The sequence below is a fragment of the Humulus lupulus genome, chromosome 5 (genome assembly GCF_963169125.1).
Source record: "Humulus lupulus chromosome 5, drHumLupu1.1, whole genome shotgun sequence".
NCBI classification, from domain to species: Eukaryota; Viridiplantae; Streptophyta; class Magnoliopsida; order Rosales; family Cannabaceae; genus Humulus; species Humulus lupulus.
This window is the reverse complement of record NC_084797.1, coordinates 178,189,905-178,213,355: the sequence shown is the minus strand read 5'-3', so window position 1 is coordinate 178,213,355 and position 23,451 is coordinate 178,189,905. Positions and strand designations below refer to the sequence as shown.

The 23,451-nt window shown below is 34.7% G+C and overlaps 1 protein-coding gene and 2 non-coding genes across 3 annotated transcripts; 1 reads left to right on the top strand and 2 right to left on the bottom strand.

The window, feature by feature from the left end:
• Positions 1-3,826: 3,826 nt before the first annotated feature.
• On the bottom strand, positions 3,827-7,160 carry LOC133777885 (protein HAIKU1-like). The gene is made up of 2 exons (XM_062217641.1): positions 6,716-7,160; positions 3,827-5,337 (listed from the first exon to the last, which is right to left on the bottom strand). The coding sequence occupies exon 2, from the start codon at positions 5,248-5,250 to the stop codon at positions 4,288-4,290; it is 963 nt and encodes a 320-aa protein (XP_062073625.1). The 5' UTR covers positions 5,251-5,337; positions 6,716-7,160; the 3' UTR covers positions 3,827-4,287.
• Positions 6,067-6,149, bottom strand: LOC133780828 (small nucleolar RNA snoR14). Its single transcript, XR_009869640.1, has one exon. It is a non-coding gene; the product is annotated as a small nucleolar RNA snoR14 (small nucleolar RNA).
• Positions 7,161-19,854: 12,694 nt separating the features above from the next.
• LOC133781218 (small nucleolar RNA R71) lies at positions 19,855-19,961 on the top strand. The gene has a single exon (XR_009870006.1). It is a non-coding gene; the product is annotated as a small nucleolar RNA R71 (small nucleolar RNA).
• Positions 19,962-23,451: the final 3,490 nt, after the last annotated feature.

The following is a 23,451-nucleotide window of genomic DNA, read 5'->3' as shown; positions in this document are numbered from 1 at the left end:
AAGTGCCCACGCGAGGCTCCGTCTCGCGTCCTTATGTGCGCACCCGTCTGCCTACGCGAGGCCCCGCCTCGCGTCCTTGTGCGCGCACCCGAGTGCCCCCGTGAGCCCTCACCTTGCCATAGGCCGAAGTGACCAAGTGTCCCCGCCTCGCCAAATAAGGCCTCACCACACATGGCCTCGCCAAGAGGGTCCTCGCCAAGTTTGGCCTCGCACGGCCTTGCCAAGAGGGGCCTCGCCAAGTTTGGCCTCGCACGGCCTCGCCAAGAAGGGCCTCGCCAAGAGGGGCCTCACCACGCATGGCCTCGCCAAGAGGGGCCTCGCCAAGTTTGGCCTCGCACGGCCTCGCCAAGAAGGGCCTCGCCACGCATGGCCTCGCCAAGAGGGGCCTTGCCACGCATGGCCTTGCCAAGAAGGGCCTCGCCACGCATCCTTAGACGTCCGCCAAGGCCACATGCTTATCGCCCAGACTCGTGAGTGACCTTGGGAGACTTCAGGCATCTCATGCCAAGGACACAAGATCTCCACCTCACACCAAAGGTCCCATTCCTTACACCTTGAGACCCCTATGCTTAGGGGCCACAGTACGAGTCGAATGGGACATGCTTGTACGACCTAGTACTGAGTACGGATACCAGTGCCAGTGAGACTGCTGGAGTAAGAGTCATGGTCCGTACGTCTACGGCCATAGGTCAAAGCCGACACCACTACCTCCTGCGCCACTACGCCTGCCACCACACATCAGACATGGGTACAGACAAGTAGTGGAGACATCCTCCTGACACCTGCTCCTGTACGGGATGTACGACCACAACCTCTGAAGCCACTCCCCTGACACAGTACATATGTACCACTTGGTCTCCTGGACCACTATGTACCTAAGGCCATTAGAGCCTACTATAAAATGAACTCTAAGACCACCTGAGAAGGGGTTGGAAATTTTACTGTAGCAGAGGCTTGAGTGTGAATGAAAGACTGAATTCTCCATTATTGTTCTATCATTGTTCTTGAGTTATTGTTCAAATTTTTACAGCTTTCCGATTAGTGATCTTGATTTGATAATTTTTCCAACTCAACTTAGTTGACGAGTTCTCACCGTCAACAGTTTCTAGAAAAAAAAATGGCTGAGAAAATGAAGGGGTTATATTAGGGGTAACTAATATTATTATGCCCCATTTTCAACAAAATGAAACCGGGAAAATTTCCCACATTTTTTTTTTCAAAATTTCATATTATTAGGGGCAACACATCACACCTAATAATATTTATGTCACCCCTAATATTTTTATCTTCATATCAGTGGCAACTAGCCACCAATCGTCCCCTAATAATAGTATAATTGGGGCGACAGCCTTTCGCCCCTAAAAATCTTTTTTCTTGTACTGATTTACAAGCCTTGAATCCCCAAACAAGTCAATCTTTCTTGATAAAGATCTTAGAGAAAGCTAGTAATCTTGAAAGCTAGATAGAGGAAGAGGTGAGTGATCAATTCATCGATAAATTCAAATGACTCATTTAAATAGTATAGGAACTCTCATTAGACTTAGCCAATGAGATTAGAGCATTTTAATTTAAATTTTGGAGCCAAAAACACGTCATTGTACGGTCCTATACGGACTGCCCAGGTGACACTTTGCCTGCACCTAGGCGATGCGTCGCTTGTATAGTGTTTTCAGAGACCAGCGACATGTCGCCCACTAGAGACAACGCAACGGAGGCCCCTCTAATTTGACACCCCAAAACTTGCCCCAAAACATCTCCAAATGCTTCCAAACTTTATACTCCAAAGAAACACTTACAACCCAAAAAGGTAATTTATTGATGCCTATACCAAAAGTCAACTCACACATGTTGACTTTAGTGAAACCGTTATGGTTTTTGCACATCTTCGTGCCTTATCAATTTTACTATGTATTTGACCAATCATAACATTTCATGTAGTACGCCAACTATATTGAACCATCTACTATATTTGAATCTAGAATCTAAGGACATGTTTCACATTATTTTTTATTTCAAAGTTTTATTTTCATAAATGAGAACATAAAATAGTTAGTTTTTGTAGTTTTAAAAAGACTAGAAGTGTTTGGTTAATGTTTTTTTTAAAACAATTCTTTAGTTTTTTTTTTTTTTAAAATCTAAATAAAAAAATTGAATTTTTTTAAAAATTTTGTAATAAATAATGAGATAAAGTAATGTGAAAGAAAAATTGATGAAAATAAGGAGTGAGAAAGTAAGGAGAGAAAAATAGAAGAGAAAAGTGATGTTAGAAAAAATGAGAGAAAATAATGAGAGATAAAATAGCTAGAGAAAGTGATAAGAAAAAAAGTGACGAGAGGGAAAATAGCTAAAGAAAGTGATGAGAGATAAAATAAGAAGATAATAAATGATGAAATAGAAACTGAGTAAATAATAAATGATGAGATAAAAAATGATAAGTGAAAAATCAAAAAGAGATAAAATGATGAGATGGGAAATGAGGATAGAGAAAATTATGTATCAATAAATAATGTGAGATAATAATGATTAAAAAAGTTATGTATGAAAAATAAAATTAATCAAAAACAATTTTCACAAGTACTCTAGAACAAAATTTTCACAATTTATGAAATTTTATCATCACGGGAAGAGAAAAAACTAATTTAAACCACTTAAATGTGCTAGTTCTAAACTTGTAAAACAAATATAGCTATTATTCATAGATTCACGTTGTAAAAGCTTAGAATACCTTAGAAGACTCGATCTTTAGAATACAAGGGAAATCAAGTAAGAGTGATATATTCCATTAGATTAGATCTTGTTGGTACGCATTTTCCGATAAAGCAAAGTAAGTGAATTAATTCTTTAATCTAAGGCATTTTATTTCATTTTTGAAATTAGAGGAAATTACACTTTTTATATGAGTTTTTTTTTTAATAAAGTTTGTAAAATATGCTTTTTCTTTCAAAAAAAAAAAAAGTCATTATATGACTTTCTCTTGTAATTTTCATTTTGATTGGTTTAGTTTCCTATATTTTTGTATAAAAGTTGGTTATTGTCGTAATTTTACTTTTAATAAGTTTCTCTTAGTTAGTTAGCAATTCTATTTTTCATTAATTATTTTTTTCATGCAAAATCGATGGAGTTTCGATGCTTTTGCGATGCAATCATCAAAACTTGAATTTTTTTTTGCCAAAACGATGTTTTTTTTTTTATGTAATTTCGATGCTCTTGCGATGCAATCATAAAACTTGATTTTTAGCCAAAACGATGTTTTTTCGATGCATAATCGATAGTGTTTCGATGCTTTGCAATGCAATCATGAAAATTTGTTTTTTTGGTTTTTTCGATGCAAAATCGATGATATTTTGATGTTTTACGATGCAATCCTGAAAACTTGATTTTTTTTTTTGCCAAAACAATGGTTTTTCGATGCTCTATACTAAAATTTGACGAAAATTTTAGATCATATTTTTTTCACTCAAATATATGTTTCAGATAATTTTTTAGAGATGTTAGAGAGAAAAAATTCAGACTGAGAGAAAAAAAATGAATGTTTGAACGGTACAAGTATTTTTGTCCAAAAAAATTGAAATTATCATAATATGTTATATTGGCATATTAAAAAATTTCACTAATACATCATGCTTACAACATTGTGAGAGTGTATGTATAATGTTTACTTCACATAAACATATATCATAAATCAGTAAATAAATACATCATAACTACAGTAAGAAATCAGAAAAAGAATAATAAAGTGTGGCACTTGGAGAAGCGAATTATTAGTTCTTTTGTTTGCGCTGGCCAAACAAGGTAAATCTTTCATTGAACATGACAAGGTCCAACAAACATAATGAAGCTACCATTAGATTTCTTTTCACATGCCCGTTACATGAAGAATTAATTCACTTCCAACTATGAATTGATACAGCATAATGCAAAAATACAAGAATTTTTCTATAAGGCTAGAAATTATAATGCCTGTAATCCTATCTCCTTTCATGTTACATCTCCTGTCCAATTGTTCAGATGAGTTGTCTGATCCCACTACATTGTGTACACTGTGAATCTTGTACAAAAATAAAAGGACAGCAGTTCCTACCATATCCAAAATTCAAAACAGCTGCACTAAGGTTGTCAACAAAATCAGATGAAAATGGGGAGAAATGGACACTAGAAATAGAAAAGTTGGTTTAATCCACAAGTTTACATTACAATTTTTTTAAAGAAGCTCTTGCGAACTATTCACCCACACAAGGAACTATCTCGTGAATAAGTGCTTCCCAAAGATGACAATTGTTGTGACAACTATTGATCCCTCCATCTTGGACTTGAGATGGGAAAAAAACCTGATGGCGACAAGGGAAAAACAAGGCCAGGAGAAGGTGGAGGTTGAGGACCTGGACCTAATATCCCGGTTTGACCCATCGGGCTAAATGCAAAATTAGGGGTCAAGGGTGGAAATTGCATCCCCGGAGAAAGCAATGGGTAGGGGGAACGTGGTGACAACAAATTGAAGTAACCGGTTGGGGACGGGAGTAGAAACTGTGAAGTTGGAGAGGGTAAAAGAGGAGGACCACCAAATTGCGGTGAAGGGAAATTATGCACGGGTGGTGGTGGTAGAGGGCCACTCATTCTTGGGGAAGGGAAAGCATGAGGCATTGAGGGGTTGGGAAGTAGCCCTGGTTGCTGTGTCTGAGGTTGACCAGGTGGAGGTGGTTGTTGATGTTGATGTTGATGTGGATGTGACTGACCAAAGTTTCCCCTAGGAGATGGGTCTAGGAATGAATTTTGAAGATATTTCATGTATGCTGTGATGGGAGATTCAGCTGTATTAGCCCAAACTGTATCCCCAGGTGTCAATGGCTGCAATGGCATTGGAGACTGTAGTTGTCCGAATTGAGGAGGCCTAACAAAGCTATTGTTGTATGAAACTGGGGGAGGAGCAACCGACATAGGTACAGGAGGAGGGATAAGGGGGGGGCGATTAATTGGTGTTAAAGGGGGAGGTCGAATCTTTTGCAACCGCATACTTTGTGGTTTTGGTGGATTATGGGGAGGTCTAGGCAAAGGGTCTTGTGATGGGGAACCAGTGAGCTGCTGAACAATGTTGCGAAAATCATTCTTACTTATGTTGTAAACCTGAGGCTGAGGCTGTTGTCTGGTAGCATTGTTATTAAAGTTGGGTTGGTGTAGTGGACTCTTCCTTATATTCTTCCCCAATTTATTCACACCCAAATGGTCATTCTGCCTATTTTTGGAGTTATCCATTTTCAGAAACTCAACAGAATCTCACAACCCAAGTAGACAACTTTTATCCATGCCAAAAAATATGCTGCTTTTCATTGGGCAAGACCCCTGACAAATAATGAAAACACCATGAATAATAAAGAAAATCATAGAATAAACAAGTAAATCAAACAACTATAGATTAACATTAATTTTATGATACTACAAACAGCACAAACTTCTATAAAACGATTTTGCACCCTGACCTTTCACGGTCCAATTCATTATCTGGTTTACAACATCATTCTTCAACATTTCACATTACCAACTACCGTCAACTGGCGGCATTACAGGTTGAGTTCATGACCATAATCGAAAACCTTGTCTTCGTAAACTTTTGCCTAGCACTATATTTACGGTAGACAAAAAGGTGACAAATATAGCCAAATTGTTAGGCTTCTCATTAAAGCCAACATAACATTATTATAAGGCGAAGCCACCCACACTATGGACATCCTATTTTGATGCACTGTGATTATCCTATTTTGAAGCTTTCGATTTCACCTTCTTCCAACAATATCTTTCCATTCGTAAATCATAATTACACAGAGAAATAAATTCGAGTCTTAAAAATAGAACCTACCATAACATATGTTCCTTTTTCAATTAAATCTGTATTAAGATACTAGCCAACAATAGTATTGATCAGTTTTCAGATCAAAAAAATAGTGTTGATCAATTTATGAGGATGCGCTTGGTAAGCCAGAAAAAATATTTTTTCTCTAATGTAAGCCAGAAAAAAAGTATTATTTCGCCTAAAAGAAAAAAAAATTGCAGAGAGAAAAAAATATAGATAAAGCGATCGGAACCTGTCGTGATTCATAGTAACAACACACTGTTTCCAGTATCAGTGGATTAATGAATTTGTATCGTCACTTCGCAATCATCTTCTTCTCAAATTTCTTTCAAAAACAGAAATTGGGAAGTCGAGAAATATCGGACGAAATCAAGATTTTGAAAAACAGAATAACGAAAGGTCCTACGGTTCAAAACTTCTTAGAAGGTTGTATAGTCATCATAGGCAGTAGATATACCTCACCACAGATAATTCTTCCTCAAGGCTGTTACTATACTCAAAAATTGAAAAAATAAAAACATGGGAAATTGAGGTTTCAAGAGAGAGACTAGGGTTTTGAGAAGTTAAAGATTTAAAAGGCAGCAAGAGAAAGAAGATGGTATGTATTAAGATCAACCTTCTGAACCTGATTATGCAAATTGCAAACCCTAATTCCCCATGTTTGAACAAAGTCAACCATACCGATACACAAATTTGAACATAATATTTCACAGAAAAATGATAGCAGCACAATCCACAAACTCATAAACACAACATCATAAACAAAGCAGCAGCACAAAATCATTAAAATATTTCACAAAACCACTAAGGCACAAACTTGGGGATAACAAAAATAAATAAGCAGACAGATGGGTTCGTGAGAATTGATACCGATGCCCGTATAGCCGACGGTGGCGAGCTGGTTGCGAACTGGCGGCAAACTGGTGGCGACGGTGGCAAGTAGCTGGGTCCGTTTGCGGGTCAGCGATCAGATTGGCGCGTGGGGGATCGTGACAGACAGAGGTCGCGAGAGGGTGAGATGAGACTTGAAGAAGAAAAGTGCGAGTGTGTGAGATGAGAGCCTGAAAGAAGAAGACGATGCTGATGTTGATGATGACCAGAGCGACGACTGTAAAAGATTAGGCCGAGAGGAAAAAGAGGGAGAGAGAGAGAGAGTGGCGCACGAAGGAAGAAAGAGTGAATTAGGGTTCGTTTTTTTTTAAATATAACATTTTACTCCTATGTTTATTCATTAATACCAACTTTCACCTGTTGTTTTTTTTTAAATATAACATTTTACTCCTATGTTTATTCATTAATACCAACTTTCACCTGTTGTTTTCAGAAATAGCAAAACGTTTTTTTGGTCAAATGTTGAATTCAAACGCCGAAAGTGACTTCATTTTCATTTATTTAAATAAAAAAAAAAAATCCAAATCCGAGTGGGTGAATAAATACATCAAGAATTGCCCAAACAAAACGCTAATAGAGCCCTGAGTCCCTTGACTGTAGACCCATTTGGCGTAATTTTAAGGGTTGTTCGTAAATATGACTTTTATTATGCTTTTATGCTGCAAATATATGAGATTATACTATTTTTGGAAAAATTTATAAAATAGATAATCAATAAAAATTATAATTGTTAACTAATTATGAGAAACTTATTAAAAGTAAAATTATAGCATAAATTAATTTTTGTACAAAAATTAAAATTATAAGAGAAAGTCGTAGAATAACTTTTCTTTTAAAAAAATTATATTTTTACAAATTTTATTAAAAAACAACTCATACAAAAAATGTAATTTTCTCTAATTTCAAAGATGAAACCAAATGCCTTACATTAAAGAATTAATTCACTTACTTTGCTTTAACGGAAAATGCGTACCAACAAGATCCAATCTAATGGAATATATCACTTACTTGACTTTCCTTGTATTCTAAAGATCGAGTCTTCTAAGCTTTTACAAAGCTACCTTTGTTTTACAAGTTTAGAACTTGCAGATTTAAGTGGTTTAAATTAGTTTTTTCTGTTCCCGTAATGATAAAATTTCATAAATTGTAAAAATTTTGTTCTAGAGTACTTGTTCATTTTACTTGCCATAGTGTGAAATTGGGAGAAAGAGAGTAACAATTTTAGGGTGAAAGGTCAAAAAATGAAAGGACAAATATAAAAGAGATATTTACAATTATATACATATAACATAAAATAATTACAAAAATTACCTACAAAAATGTCTTACCGCATCATCAAAAAATATCAAATTCTAAAATTAATATACCTGAATTAGAAACATTTCCGAAATCCCGGATGTTCCGTTTTTATAGGTTTTCAAAAGAAACTTTTTAGTTACTTAAAATGGTTATAAGTTACCAGTTAGTTACTTTTTCGTAAAAAAATTTATTTTTAGAGCATATTATTTCATATATATTTTGGTTACCTCCTAAATTTATATATTGAAACTTTTTTATTATAAAATATTAATTAGTCATTTTTATATTATATTATGGTATCTTATTCTTTAAGATATTTTTACGTTATCGATTAATCATTTTTTAGAAACTAATGAGTTACAATAAAGTATAACAAATTACTATATAGATTATCATTAAAAGTTACTTCTAGTATACTATATAGTAACTTTTTTAATAAAAAGTTTTAATTCACTTTTTAGTCACTAATATATTTTACATGAGAATAATAATGATTTTTTTATTAATCAAACAAAAAAGAAACTTAAAAGTTATTTTCGAATTATAATAATAAATACACATTTTGGTCTTCTATTATTAATTTTTGTTTAATCAAATTAAAAAGCAACTACATAGTTACTTTTTAAATACAACACAAAAATTGCTTATTACAATTATTGAAGATACATTCCATTTATAAACAAAGCTGAAAAGAAACCTAATAGTAACTTAAAAGTTACTTTTCAAACACAACACATAAACAACCAATTCCCATCATCTTCTCCAGTGACGTCAAGAAACCCCTAACATCCAATGAGTGGTTGAGTTTTGTTCCTCTCAAAAATCTCACTCTAATAGTGCCACCCTCGACATCCAATGTAGCCGGAGATTGCCGGAAAAGACGGTCAAAATGTCGTCCGCACCATTTTTTACCGACGTGTGCGGTGGCTTCCAACGACGGATGATGCCGAACTTTAACCGAAGCTTCGTCGGCAGCTGCTCTTCCTAATGGTCTGGCACGTGTACGGAATGGATGCTTCGGTGGTCGGCAAGATCTCATAACAAGAGAAAGAATGGATTAAATTACATCAAGTTAAAAAAATGGTATAAAAAACGTTAAATATGTAACTTAAAAAAGTTACAATGAAATTGAAAATAAAATGCAAAAACCAATTTCAAATGTAATTTTTCCAAAATAAAAAAGTAGAGCATTGAAATAAAAGTAATAGATTTTTTAAGGGGTATTTCAATGAGTGATGAAGTCATCTAGTTTGTGTTTATAGTATTTCTGAAAAGTATGGATAAAAAGAAAAGAACACTTTGCATAAATATGAGAAAACTAACTAAACTTTCAATATATATGGACAAAAAAATAATTAAGCATAATATGGTAATACATGCTGAAAACATAGTATAAAATATGGAATTCCCATAAACTAAGAAACCAGATTCCCATAAAATTTCCAAATTTCATGCAAACTACCATAACTACACATTCCTTATCAAGAAACCCATAGCAACACAAGAAATTCAATCTCCGATCACCACGTCTTCTTCTCCAGCGACTGCAACTGGTTTAGCATCGTTTCCGATCATTGCTTCTTCTTCTCCAGCAACAACAACTGGTTTTATACGTATAGCAAATCAAGAATTTCAATTTTTGATCACCACCTCTTCTTCTCTGATGATTGAAACTAGTTTTGGATTCTTTTCCAAACATCGCATCTTCTTCTCCGGCAACAACACCTGGTTTTAGCTTCATTCACATTACAAAAAAACAATTTGATCAACTTGTCCGAGTTCTTAAACAGGTAAGCTTTAAATTAAATAAAATTACCATTTATTTAAACAGATTCAATAATTTTTACAAATATCTTCTTTGAAATGTATGATTTGTAAAATAATTAAACATGGAACTTGGAAATTCGTTCTTAATTTGCTTAAATGAAACCGGTTACATGATATATTTTGAACATTTGCATATTTCAAATATTACAAAAAGAAAAACATAAAACACATTCCCTAACGTAACCAGTTACAAATGCAAAAATGAACATTCTGCAAAATAATTAAACATAGAACCTGGAAATTAGTTCTTGATTTACTTAAATGAAACCAATTACATGATATATTTTGAACATTTGCATATTTTTAATTTTACAAAAAATGACATAAAATACATTCACTTACGTAACCAATTACATTTGAACTAATAAAGCAACAATGCTAAAAATTATGTGGTACTATATTGCAAATATGAAATTCATGATGACATTGATCCATTTGGAGGGAAATAGAAAGACAAATATCAGTCTGATGACTATACCATTACAAGATTGCAAATACCAACAAATTGTTCTCTAAACAATTTGGTTCAATTAATAAAAAATGAGATAAAATGCAATATGCACAATATTGAATTGTGTTACCAATTCTCGCTAGGTACGCCACCAGTGAAGTTGCTATTATGAATATATTTTGCAGGATCATAAATATTTTCATGTGTGTTTCACATATTAAACCAATTAACATATAAAACAACCTAGAAACAAGTTTCTAATTAATTTCATAAAGAACATCAAATAACAGACTTTAAGAATCTTAGTTTTACGCATCAGACTATTGAGACTCCTTCCTTCACTCTCTCTAACCCTTCTTCTTTCTGTCGCAGAGTAATAACAAGAAAGGGAACTAGATCTTCAAACTACACAATTTTCTACAATTTTCTTTGACCACTTAAACTAGGGTGGGCAATTCTCAACACATGAGATGAGAAAATTATGGAGAAGAAGAGAGTAGTGATGGACAACCACAATATGTCTCTTTTGAGTCTAAATTTTTGCTTAATCACACTTACTTGACAATCCTAGACTTAAGCCTCTATTTATATGAACATTTTAGGGTTAATTTAATTAAAATAATAGCTTAAAAATCCCTATATGGCTGAATATTAGATAATTTGCCAAGCCTTGAGATTTTTCTATTTTAAAATTCAAAGCATAAAAAACTTTAAATTCAAATACTATTATTTTCTATAATTATATAATAAAACAAAACCCTTATCAATTAATTAAATAAATATAATATAATATATATTATAAACATATTTCTCAGTTTTCTTAAAACTTTATATATATTTATAATTATACTCAAACAATAATTAATTAAATCATTTATTCAAATTAACTAATAATAATTTAAACCTTGATTTGAGATCATTTATCAATTTGACACCAATTTATCATAATTAATAAATTTTCCCAAAATTCTTTTTTCTTCTCTAAATTCCACATCTTAATACAATTGTCTAAAATTGACACAAAATAGTTTTGACAATCCTGATTGATAATTAAATCAATTAATCGAGACTATCTAGATGATTTGATGAAATGCATTGTGGGGGCTATGGACCCATGAATTCAAACTCCAATAAGTTACCATAAAATTATTATTGAATAATTTCACTACCTTATTAATTCATCGTGACTCCACTCAAGACTTGGAATCGCATTCTTGAACTCATAGAACACTTTACACTTAAAGTAAATACGTTATCAATTATTACAACCATAATTTGTCATTCAATCCTTTATAGATGATCTACAACTAAGTTGGGTACAAATTACCACTTTATCCCTCATTGTATTTTATCCTTAAATACCACTAAGTTCCTTGTAAATGATATTTCCGTAAACTTTAATCACAGAAATGAGTACCCAATCATTTAACTCGTTGAACTAAGCTATAAGGTGATCATTATTTCACTTCTTGCTAGAAGCTATAGATGTTCATATCTATGATTAACACTCCCACTCAATTATACTATCAAGTCGCCAAGATGTAAGTATAGTAAAACCTCTATATAAGAATACTCTATATAAAAATAACATCTATTTTATTATAAAAAAATTGGCTCCGATTTGGGCCAATTATAAATAAGAATAACCTCTAAAATGTAATTAGTTATACGTTTTTTAAGTCCCGCATTTAGAAAATATAAATTTATATAGTAATAATTATATATACAGTCAAATAAATATTGTTGACCCTCGATTTAGCCAACTGACACGGAGTCAAAATATGAATGATATAGACGAATATGTATAGATAATAACGTAATGACAAAAGTAAAGAAAACACAGTAATTTATAGTGGTTCGGCCCCAGAATCTGGTAATGACCTACGTCCACTTAGAATGATATTGATATGGGAACAAAAGTGTGATCAGAGAGCTTGGGCTCAATGAGTTTCAACACTCCTCATAAACCATACTAGTTTTCACAGATAATTTCTATATTTCTATGATTTCCGGGCTCCAAAAGGTCCCTTCCCATGAGCCATCTCCTGCTTTTTATAGGCTCATGGAGGGTTGCCCAATATTGTTACAGATATTATCCCCTGAATCATGGGATATTCAGAAGATTGCATGAAATAAATTCGGGATACATAAGATCTTTCCATAAATGTTGCTTTGCCAGCGGAACCACCGACCAGTCTGGTCGTGGTAAAAACAGGTCTGTCCTGCTTCTGGCGTGTCTCCTGGTCGATACTCTAGCAGACGCTCCAGGTGTCAGCCACGTGTCAAGAGATTATTTGCCACGTCACAAATGCTAATTTATTGGATAACAAATATATATTATGTCATTTATTTGTACACAAATGAGAAAATTAATGATTTATTCTACAGTTGAATTACTTAAGTTACTTTTAAATATGTAATACATATTAGGGAGTTTTATTGTTATTGTTGTTAAAGTTGATACTTTTGGGTGTTTGAAATTTTTTTGTACCCATACCTCTATTCAGTTATAACCTCTCAATTAGAATAAAATTAGTTTGGTCACAAAACTATTCTTATATAAATGTTTTACTATATAGGCTAGTCTGTAGGGTAAGCTGACAACGAACAAATCAAATGACTTGAATAATACAATCAGTTACAATACTAGCCACTCAAAATTGAGATTGAATTAACCTATGGTCAACTTTATGATATGACTATATTAGATAATAACAGTATGTTTACTTATTTATCTAAAGTAAATATCGGTTCAGTCCAATGTAATAAATACATCTGACCTTATCTACTTTGCTAATATTCTGGAAAGAACATAACACTGCAATGTGTAAGTAGATCATATCGTAGATTGGCAAGTTGGTGTAAATCTTGTGCACTGACTAATCTTAGGACTAACTTATTTTGAACATATAATCATATTTATATTCCATTGTGATTACGTCACTATAAATATGATTAGTTATATGCTCGAGATTTAATAGAAGTTTATATTAAATAAATAATCATGAAAATAAAACATATGAGCAAAGTGATTGACCAAGTCAAAATTGATTTTTATTCTTTTATTAATAATAAAATGTGATTTAAAAGAAATTGGGTTATAATTAGGGCATAAAACCCCAACAAACTCCCACTTGCACTAATTGAAACTAATGTCTTAATTCTACTAATTCCATTTCCTTGATATGCTTATCAAATGTCGCTTTTGGCAATGTTTATGTAAACGATCCACAAGATTGTCTTCAGATGCAATCTTCATAACCTTCACATCTCCCCTGGCCACATATTCTCGAATTATGTGATACTTCCTTTCTATATGCTTATTCCTCTTGTGACTTTGAGGTTCTTTCGAGTTGGCTATCGCTCCTGTATTGTCACAAAACAACAAAAGCAGTTTATCCATATTTGGAATAATACCAAGATCTGAATAGAACTTCTTTAGCTGCTTCAGATGTAGCTATGTACTCAGCCTCCATGGTGGAATCTGATATTGTAGACTACTTTACACTTTTTTATATCACAGCTCCACCCCCAAGAGTAAACACCATTCCAGAAGTAGACTTCATGTCATCGACATCAGTCTGGAAATCTGAATCGGTGTAGCCTACAGGGTTCAGAACACCACCCTTGTAGACTAACATCTAATCCATATTCCGTCTTAAATACTTCATGTTATGCTTAACTGTTATCCAATGATCTGGTCCTGGGTTTGACTGATACCTGCTAACTACTCCCACTGCATAGCAGATATCTGGTCTAGTACACAACATAACATACATCGGACTTCCAACTGCAAACGCGTAAGGAACTTTTCTCATTGCATCTTCCTCTTTAGGAGTTTGGGGAGACTGCTTCTTTGAAAGATGAATTCCATGGCGGGACGATAGACATCCTTTCTTGGAATTTGTCATTGAGAAATGTTCAAGCACTTTATCAATGTATGTTGCTTGAGATAGAGCTAAGAATTTGTTCTTTCTATCCCTAATGATTTGGATACCTAGAACATAACTCGCTTCACCCAAATCCTTCATCTGGAATTGAGTGCTCAGCCAATTCTTCACATCTGATAATTTCTTAACATTGTTTCTAATGAGTAAAATATCATCTACATAAAGAACTAGGAATACTACTATTTGATTTTCCCTTAGTTGGTAAACACAAGGCTCATCAATATTTTATTCAAAGCCATAGGGTTTGATTATCTCATCAAACCTAAGATTTCAGGAATGAGAAGCTTGCTTAAGTCCATTAATGGACCTATTCAACTTGCAAACTTTTCCTTCTTGTCCAGCTACATTAAATCCTTCTGGATGATCCATATAAATGACTTCGTCAAGCTTCCTGTTAAGAAAAATTGTCTTGACGTCCATTTGTCAGATCTCATAGTCGAGAGCGGTTGCTATGGATAGGAGGATGCGAATGTACTTGAGCATGGCTACCAGACTATAAGTTTCCTCATAGTCAACGCCTTCTCTTTGGGTATAACCCTTTGCCAACAATCGAGCTTTATAAGTTTCGATATTTCCATCAACACCTCGTTTCTTCTTGTAGATCCATTTGCACCCAATGTCCCTAAAGTCACTAGGTGCTTCCACAAGATCCCAGACGGAATTTGAGTACATGGACTCAATTTCCTATTTCATGGCTTCAAGCCATAGTTCCTATTTAGGGCTAGCCATTGCCTGTTTGAAAGATAATGGATCATCATTTCCAATGTCACCAACAACCATATTGGTTTCACCAACCAAACCATAGCGAACTGGGTTCCTAGAAACCCTCCCACTATGACGAGGCTCCGTGACTGTTTGCTTAAGAACAGTGGTACTTTCTTAATTTAAATCGACTTGTGTCGGTTGGACATGAAGAGTGGGAATTTCATCATCAACTTATATTGATGATGATGGAACATTGGTTGGAGTCAATTCTTCAACCATCTCCTCTAAAACTACTTTGCTGTGCGGTTTGAAGTTTTGGACATAGTCATTTTCCAAAAAAAAAAAGTAGCATTCATGGAAGTAAACACTTTCTTTTTCTGATGACTATAGAAAAGTCCACCCCAAGGTTCCTTTAGGATAGCCAACAAGCATGCAAACTTAAGTTCGTGGTTCTAGCTTTCCTTCCTTTTTCCTCAGGACGTGGGTGGGACACCCCCAGATTCTATAATGGCGTAAACTAGGTTCACAACCATTCCAACATTCTAAAAGGTGTTTTGGGGACTGCTTTGGATGGCACAACATTTAGAATGTCGTTCGCAGTTTCAATTTCATGTCCTTAGAATGAAGTTTGCAGAGTTACGTAACTAAGCATGCATCTAACCATTTCCAATAAAGTTCTGTCAATGTATTTTATAATCGAATTAGGAATAATAAAACTCAACCTAATTGTGAGCTTTCTATATTTCTATGATAAATTCAACAATCAGGAGGCAATGAATTCACAACCTAGATGCTACACAAATAACCTAGATACTTTCGTTCTAGATTAGAGCTATGCTGTTTCAATCAAAGCTTGTTTAAATTTCACTTTTCAGAATTTCAATTCAAACACAAATAGACAATGAAATAAGATGGCCAATCACATTTCATGCATTAAAATAGATTGAGACAAGCTTAATAGACGAAGAAGAAAGATATTAATATTGCATTAGATCATCAAAGGAGTTTAAGAGAATCCATTAAAAACCTAATAAAGAAATTAGTTCAACATTGTCATTCTAAACATAAACATTAATTAAAAATAACATAGAATTAAAAGGTAATAGAAAAAGAACTGTAGAGAACGAATGGAGATGCTCCACGATGTGTTTTCTCATCTCGAAATTAGGTTTAAAACCTAATTTTTTCTTCAAAATCAATGCAGGCTGCGACCCAACATTTCAAGCGTCACAACCCGTGTCAATTTAGGCTTTGCGTGGACGTTCGGCGCGCCATGGCCCAACCTCTTCAGCGTCGCGGCCCGTGTAAATTTTCTGGGCAGACAAAGCCTTCAGTGCGCGCGGCCCTTTGTTCCTGCGCTGCGACTCGTGTCTATCCTCAAAAAAACAATCTTTCTGCCTTGGACCTAGTCGCGGCTCAACATCATAGCATCACGACCCTTAACAATTTCTTCAATTTTTGTGATTTTGGTCCCGAAATTCACCGAAGCCATAAAATTACTTGAGGATTCATCTTTTCATGGAATCAACACCAAAAAGTAAATTTTTCATCATTGTTCTGCCAATTTGCTCCAATTGTTATTTTCCATTATTTATAAACTAAAACCTAAAAACAAGCAAAAACAAAGCATAATAATGCACTAAACAACTAAAAATATTAATAAAAACTACCTAAAACACCACCTAAACACAACACAAAACTAGACTCAACAAACTCTCCCAAACTTAACATTTAATCGCCCTCGAGTAAAGATTCAAACTAAGTGTATGAATTTACAAACAAACAATTCACCCAAACAATTTCTAAGGAAAACCCCATATGAACCCAAGTAAAGGTTGAGAAAAGCTTATTTCACTTGATCATTTTTTTTTAATCAAACTGAACTCCCCCAAACTTGTTTTTGTGAAAGCATAACAAGAGTGTAGCTTGGATTTTCAAATTTCTTTTACTTTTTTTTTTTCAATTCTCAACCTTTTTACTCTTCATTGCAATACACCAGATTACAAAACTAATCACATCCCATTAAAATTCATTCCCCATTATTTATCCATATGCTCATTGTAATTTGGTAAAGAAATGAAAACTAACAAAATGTCTATTTGGCTCACAATTGGTGTCAAACAACAAAGATGATAATTTTAGGCTCAACAAGGGTAACAATGGAAAATTACTTTTGTGTTAGCTTGAAAGGCTCAAATGTTCCAAGAAATTTCCTAAATCATTTTCCTAAGCATATCTCATATGGGATTGCATCTCAAATGATAAACAAACAAGTTCTAGATTCATTCATACATCAAACCACAAGCCAATTTTTAACAATGCATATATTCAAATTCAAATTGCAAAGAGTTTTCCAACCATGGCTAAACATTCATTTTTTTCATGGATCAAAACAAGCCACCAATGAAGTCTAACCAAACACACGTATTCAATTGATCAAAAATTTCGAAACTTTGCACGATATTTTCTTCCATATCATAGGCTAGCACTGACAACTTGATTCACACAAGCATGACACTCTAAACATCCTAGACACAGCAACATAGTAAATAAAAGACTAACCAAATACAACACACAACTAAAACATAAAAACAACTAAAACACAAACACAAGTAAAACAAACTACTCAATATATACAAAATGAAAGCAAAGCTCCTCCCCCAAACTTAATATGAACATTGTCCACAATGTTCAAAATAAAATCAAAGGAAAAGAAACTGACCTGACAAACTTAGACTTTTCACGACAAAGGACCCTTGCCACCGTCTTCCTCAGGTAGCCAAAATGCGGTGGCTGATATGGATTGAACTTGGTAATTTATGAGCTGGGCTCAAAGTAGCATCCTGACCCTATTTTTTTTTCTCGATTTTCACGATTCGACATTTCAAATTTAAGACTAAATGACAGAAATTAAAACTAATCCTAAAATAAAAAAATAAAAGATAAATGAATATTGAAAATACTAAAATTAAAATGTTCATAATCCAAAACTTAAATAAAACTAATAAAAAAATTGCAAATAAAGGATTGGAATGCCTCCAAATGCACTATCATTTACATCATTTAGTCGGACGCTGAATTCTTCTTCAAATTTAACTCAGATCAAGTCCACCCCTCGAATCCTTAAGAGCCAAAGTGTCAAATGAGAAAGTACGTCTTATGATGTTGCAACTTTTTGGAGCTTTCCACTGCTCATGTACCATTCAAGCCTTCCCACTAAAGAACCTCTTCACACGATTATGCATTGTTCGACTACCAACTTGAGCAATGGCCTTTCTCTTGATAGCTTCCACCTTATTAATGCCTCTTGTTATCAAATCCACTATACAACATGTTGTAATTTCAGTTGCTGCAAAAACATTAAATGTTACCTCCTCATTTTGCATTCGCGGGTTCAATTCCCCTTTTTGTACATCAATCAGCACCCTTCTAGTAGCTAAAAATAGTCTCCCAAGAATAATCAGAATATTTTCATCTTCCTCCATGTTAAGAATAATAAAGTCTGCATGAAAGATGAATTTTTCCACTTTCACCAATACATCCTTAATAATACCTCTTGGGTGCTTCACTGAACGATCCGCCATTTGTAGGGACACGGTAGTAGGGCGAGCTTCTCCCAATTTCAACTTTCTATAGATAGATAGAGGCATCATATTCACACTTGCCCCTAAATCACATAATGCCTTATCAAAAACCACATTCCCTATAGTACAAGGAATGGTAAAACTACCTAGATCTTTAAGCTTGGGAGGTAGTTTCTTTTGCAATATTGCACTGCACTCCTCAGTAAGTACAATTGTCTCGTAATCCTCCAATTTCCTTTTCTTCGACAAGATTTCCTTCATGAACTTCACATAACTTGAAATTTGTTCTAAAGCTTCTGCAAGGGAATGTTGATGCGAAGTTTTCGAAAAACATCTAAGAACTTGGAAAACTGCTTGTCAAGCCTCTTCTTTTGCAACCTCTGAGGTTATGGGATCTTGATGTGATGCTCAATACTTATTTCTAGCTGCTTCTTCTCAAGGTTTTCATTAACCTCTTCATCCACCTTATTCTTCTTCTCAGACTTCATTTTTTATGGAAGACTAGATTTCTTAACTGGCTCTACCAACTCCTTAATGCTCCTCAAGGAGATCGCATTGCACTACTCCTTAGGATTCACCTCAGTATTACTTGGCAAATTTCTTTGAGGTCTACTTTGTAACATATTTGCCAATTGACCCACTTGCATTTCAAGATTTTTGATGGATGACCAATTTTCAGTCATAAACTGAGCTTGGGAGTTGATCAAAGTTAATAGCGCATCTTGTAATTAATTTGTCTTCTCTTGAGAAACCGGTGGTTGTGACATTTCTTGAGGTGGACCTTGAGAAATAGGCTGCTGAAATTGTTGTTGAGGGGCTTGATTATTTTTCCATGAAAAATTAGGGTGATTCCTCCACCTTGGGTTGTAAGCGTTGGAGAAAGGGTTGTTGGCTTGCCTATTAAAATTACTCATCATGTTGACTTGCTCCATAGGGATGGTGCTATTGAAATTTATTGTCATACACTGCTCAAATTGATGAGGTCCACCACAAATTTCACACCATGTTTGTAACTGAATAGCATTGGCTGATATTGTATTCTGCTACAATTGCTTAGTCAATGTCGCAACTTGAGCAGTCAAAACAGTGATTGCATCAAAATCATGAACCCCAGCTACCTTTCTGTTACTAGTTGCACGTTCATCAGACCATTGATGGTTGTTTGTAGCCATATCTTCCAACAACTCATATGCCTCGTTAGCACTTTTACTCATAAATGCCCATCCAGCTGCGGCATCAATTATGGTGCAAGTAGTATCGCACAATCCATTGTAAAAGTTGTGGACCAACATCCACTTTTCAATGCCGTGATGAGGACACTTTCTCAACAGTTCCTTGAACCTCTCCCAAGAGTCATATAAAGATTCTCTCTCAAGCTGGTAAAAATTATTGATCTCCCCCCTTAATTTAGCAGCCTTTGATGGAGGAAAGAGCTTGGCAAGGAATTTCTGAGCCAAATCCTCCCAAGTAATTATAGAATCGGATTGAAGGGAGTTCAACCAACTTTTTGCTCTTTCCCGCAACGAAAATGGGAATAGCCTCAACTCGATTGCATCATCGCTCACCCCATTATACTTGAATGTTGCAAATAGCTCCAGAAAATTAGCTAAATGCATTTGAGGGTCTTCTGAAGGTAAGCCACCAAATTGCATGGTGGATTGTACCATTTGTAAAATTGCTGGCTTAGTCTCAAAGTTATTAGCCTCCACAGCCGGTGGTCTTATACATGTGTGTACTCACGTAACAGTTGGGAGAACATAATCCCATAAGCTTCTCACAGCGGCATTCTGAGCTCGTCCTAGCACCACTTCTGGCACCCCTCCATTCGACCCATCATTATTTTGTGGATTTTCCATAACCACAGTTGGACCGATAACTCTTTTGTTTCTACGATTCTGCCTGCATGCTTTCTCAATATTAGGATTAATAGGAACAATGCTATCTGTTCCTCTTCTGCTACACATATAACAAAACTACCTGGAAAAAAATGGTCAAGAATGCACGCAAAACAAGTTAGAAATAGTTCAAAGAACAACCAAATTAGAAATAAAATTAATTACTTTGATATTGATAATTTTCAGTCCCTGGCAACGACGCCAAAAACTTGTTGCGAAAATTAAAGCTATGCAAGTGCACACAGTTGCAATTTGTAATAATTTCTTGGTAAGACTAAGTATCGTCCCACAAGGACTGGATTATCAATTACCAGATAATTAGTTTTTATTTGGTTAACGAAAATTGGTTTTATATTTTGATGATTAAAAACAATAAAACTACTACAATAATGCAAGATTGTACGAACATAAACAAGAATAAAATTCCAAGGATTTAAACAATTAGGGGTTTTAATTTCATCTACAATCCCTCCTATTAATCACTAACACAATATCAAAAACTCTTCTTCTTATTTAGCTAACAAGTTGTCAAGGTATTTTATAATCAGATTAGAAATTATAATACTCAACCTAATTGTGAACTTTCTATATTTCTATGATAAATTCAACAATCAGGAGGCAATGAATTCACAACCTAGATGCTACACAAATACCCTAGATACTTTTGTTCTAGATTAGAGCTATGCTGTTTCAATCAAAGCTTGTTTAAATTTCACTTTTCAGAATTTCAATTCAAACACAAATAGACAATGAAGTAAGATGGCCAATCACATTTCATGCATAAAAATAGATTGAGACAAGCTTAATAGACGAAGAAGAAAGATATTAATATTGCATTAGATCATCAAAGGAGTTCAAGAGAATCCATTAAAAACCCTAATAAAGAAATTAGTTCAACATTGTCATTCTAAACATAAACAACAATTAAAAATAGAAGGTAATAGAAAAAGAACTATAGAGAGCGAATGGAGATGCTCCACAATATGTTTTCTCCTTCAGAGTCCGTCCTCCCCTTTCTGTCTGATTCTCTCCTCTCGAAATTAGGTTTAGAACCTAATTTTTTCTTTAGAAGCAATGCGGGCCGCGACCCAACATTTCAAGCACCGCGGCCCATGTCAATTTAGGCTTCACGTGGAAGTTAGGCGCGCCGTGGCCCAATCTCTTCAGCACCGCGACCCGTGTAAATTTTCTGGGCAGACAAAGGCTTCAGCGCCGCAACCCTCTGTTCCTACGCCGCAGCCCATGTATATCCTCGAAAAAGAAAGCTTTTTGCCTTGGACCTGGCCGCGGCTCATCATCATAGCACTACAACCCTTACAAATTTCTTCAATTTTTGTGTTTTTGGTCCTGAAAATTCACCGAAGCCATATAATTGCTTAAGGATTCATCTTTTCACGGAATCAACACCAAAAAGCCAATTTTTCATCATTTTTATGCCAATTTGCTCCAATTGTTCTTTTCCTTTATTTATAAGCTAAAACCTGAAAACAAGCAAAAACAAAGCATAATACTGCACTAAACAACTAAAAAGATTAATAAAAACTACCTAAAACACAACACAAAACTAGACTCAACATTCTGCTACACCATTTTTTTGTGGAGTACCTGGGGCAGTAAGTTGAGATAAAATCCCAAGTCAGTTAAATGATCTTGGAACTGCATATCCAAATATTCTCCACCCCTATCAGATCGCAAGATCTTTAACGTTTTACCTAATTGGTTTTGAGCCATAGCTAGGAATTCTTGAAAATTTTAAAATGTTTATGATTTCCTATGCATTAGGTAAACACATTCAGAGGTCCATGAAAGTAAAGAAATACTCAAAAACACCCCTGGCTTTCACATTCAGAGGTCCACAGACATTTGGATGTACTATTCCAAGTGGTTCTTTGGCCCTATCAACCTTTGCAGAGAATGGACGCTTGGTCAGTTTTCTATCTAGACATGATTCATAGACAGATAGTTCACCTAAGATGAGTTCCCTCAAAGGCCCATCCTTTGTAAGTCTTTGAATCCTTTCATAGTCAATGTGACCTAGTCTCAAATGCCATAAATATGTCATGTTATCGTTATTGGTCTTTTAACGTTTATCGGTCCTAGGTTTAGCTACTTTGAATAATTCATTATTAAATGCGAGGGGTTCATCAGGTCACCGATTATAAAGTCCATTTTCCAAACAGGCAATACATAATTGTGATCCATTGAAAGAAATAGATATATTCGAACTTGTAAAATTCATAAAAAAATTGTTCTAATTGCAACATGGAAATTGAAATTAAATTTCTACTAAAATCCGAAATAAAAAATACATCATTTAAAATTATATATTTATTTTCGAACTTCAGGCGAGCTCTTCATTTAGCTTGGACCACAACGAACGCTCTGTTCCCAACTCTAAGCTTTAAGCCCCCTTTGTCCACCTCCTCCTACGATTCAAGAAGCTGTAAATAATTATAAACATGGTTAGTAGATCCAGAATCGATAATCCAAACAGATTCATCATTCTCTAAAACACATGTTTCTAAGATAAATTAACTATAATCTTTACCTTTGTTTTTCGCTACTAGAAACTTTGGGCAATCCTATTTCCAATGCCCCTTCTCATTGCATTGAAAGCATTTACCTTTACCTTTCTTGTTCTTCTTTTTCTTCCCCTTAGGCGTCTGTGCATCTAGTTGTGCACTCGTTTTGCAGCCTTTGCAGGCTTGGGGTTGGTGTTATGTCCACCCTTCTTCATATTTCCAACTTTCGAAGATGAAGCTAGGTTAGCTTCAGTCTTATCTAGATTAGCAACAATACCAATAGTCTTCTTTTCTCCTACCTTACACGGTCCACCCATGATAGACTCGAAAATCCGAAGCTCATTCATGAGCTGCGTCAAACCATAATCAAGTTTATTCAACGCATAGTTGGTGGTGAATGGTAGAAAAGTTGAAGAAAAACTGTTGAGGATTAAGCTGACATGAGTCTCCTTATCTATTGTAGCTCCATGCAGTTTAGCTTC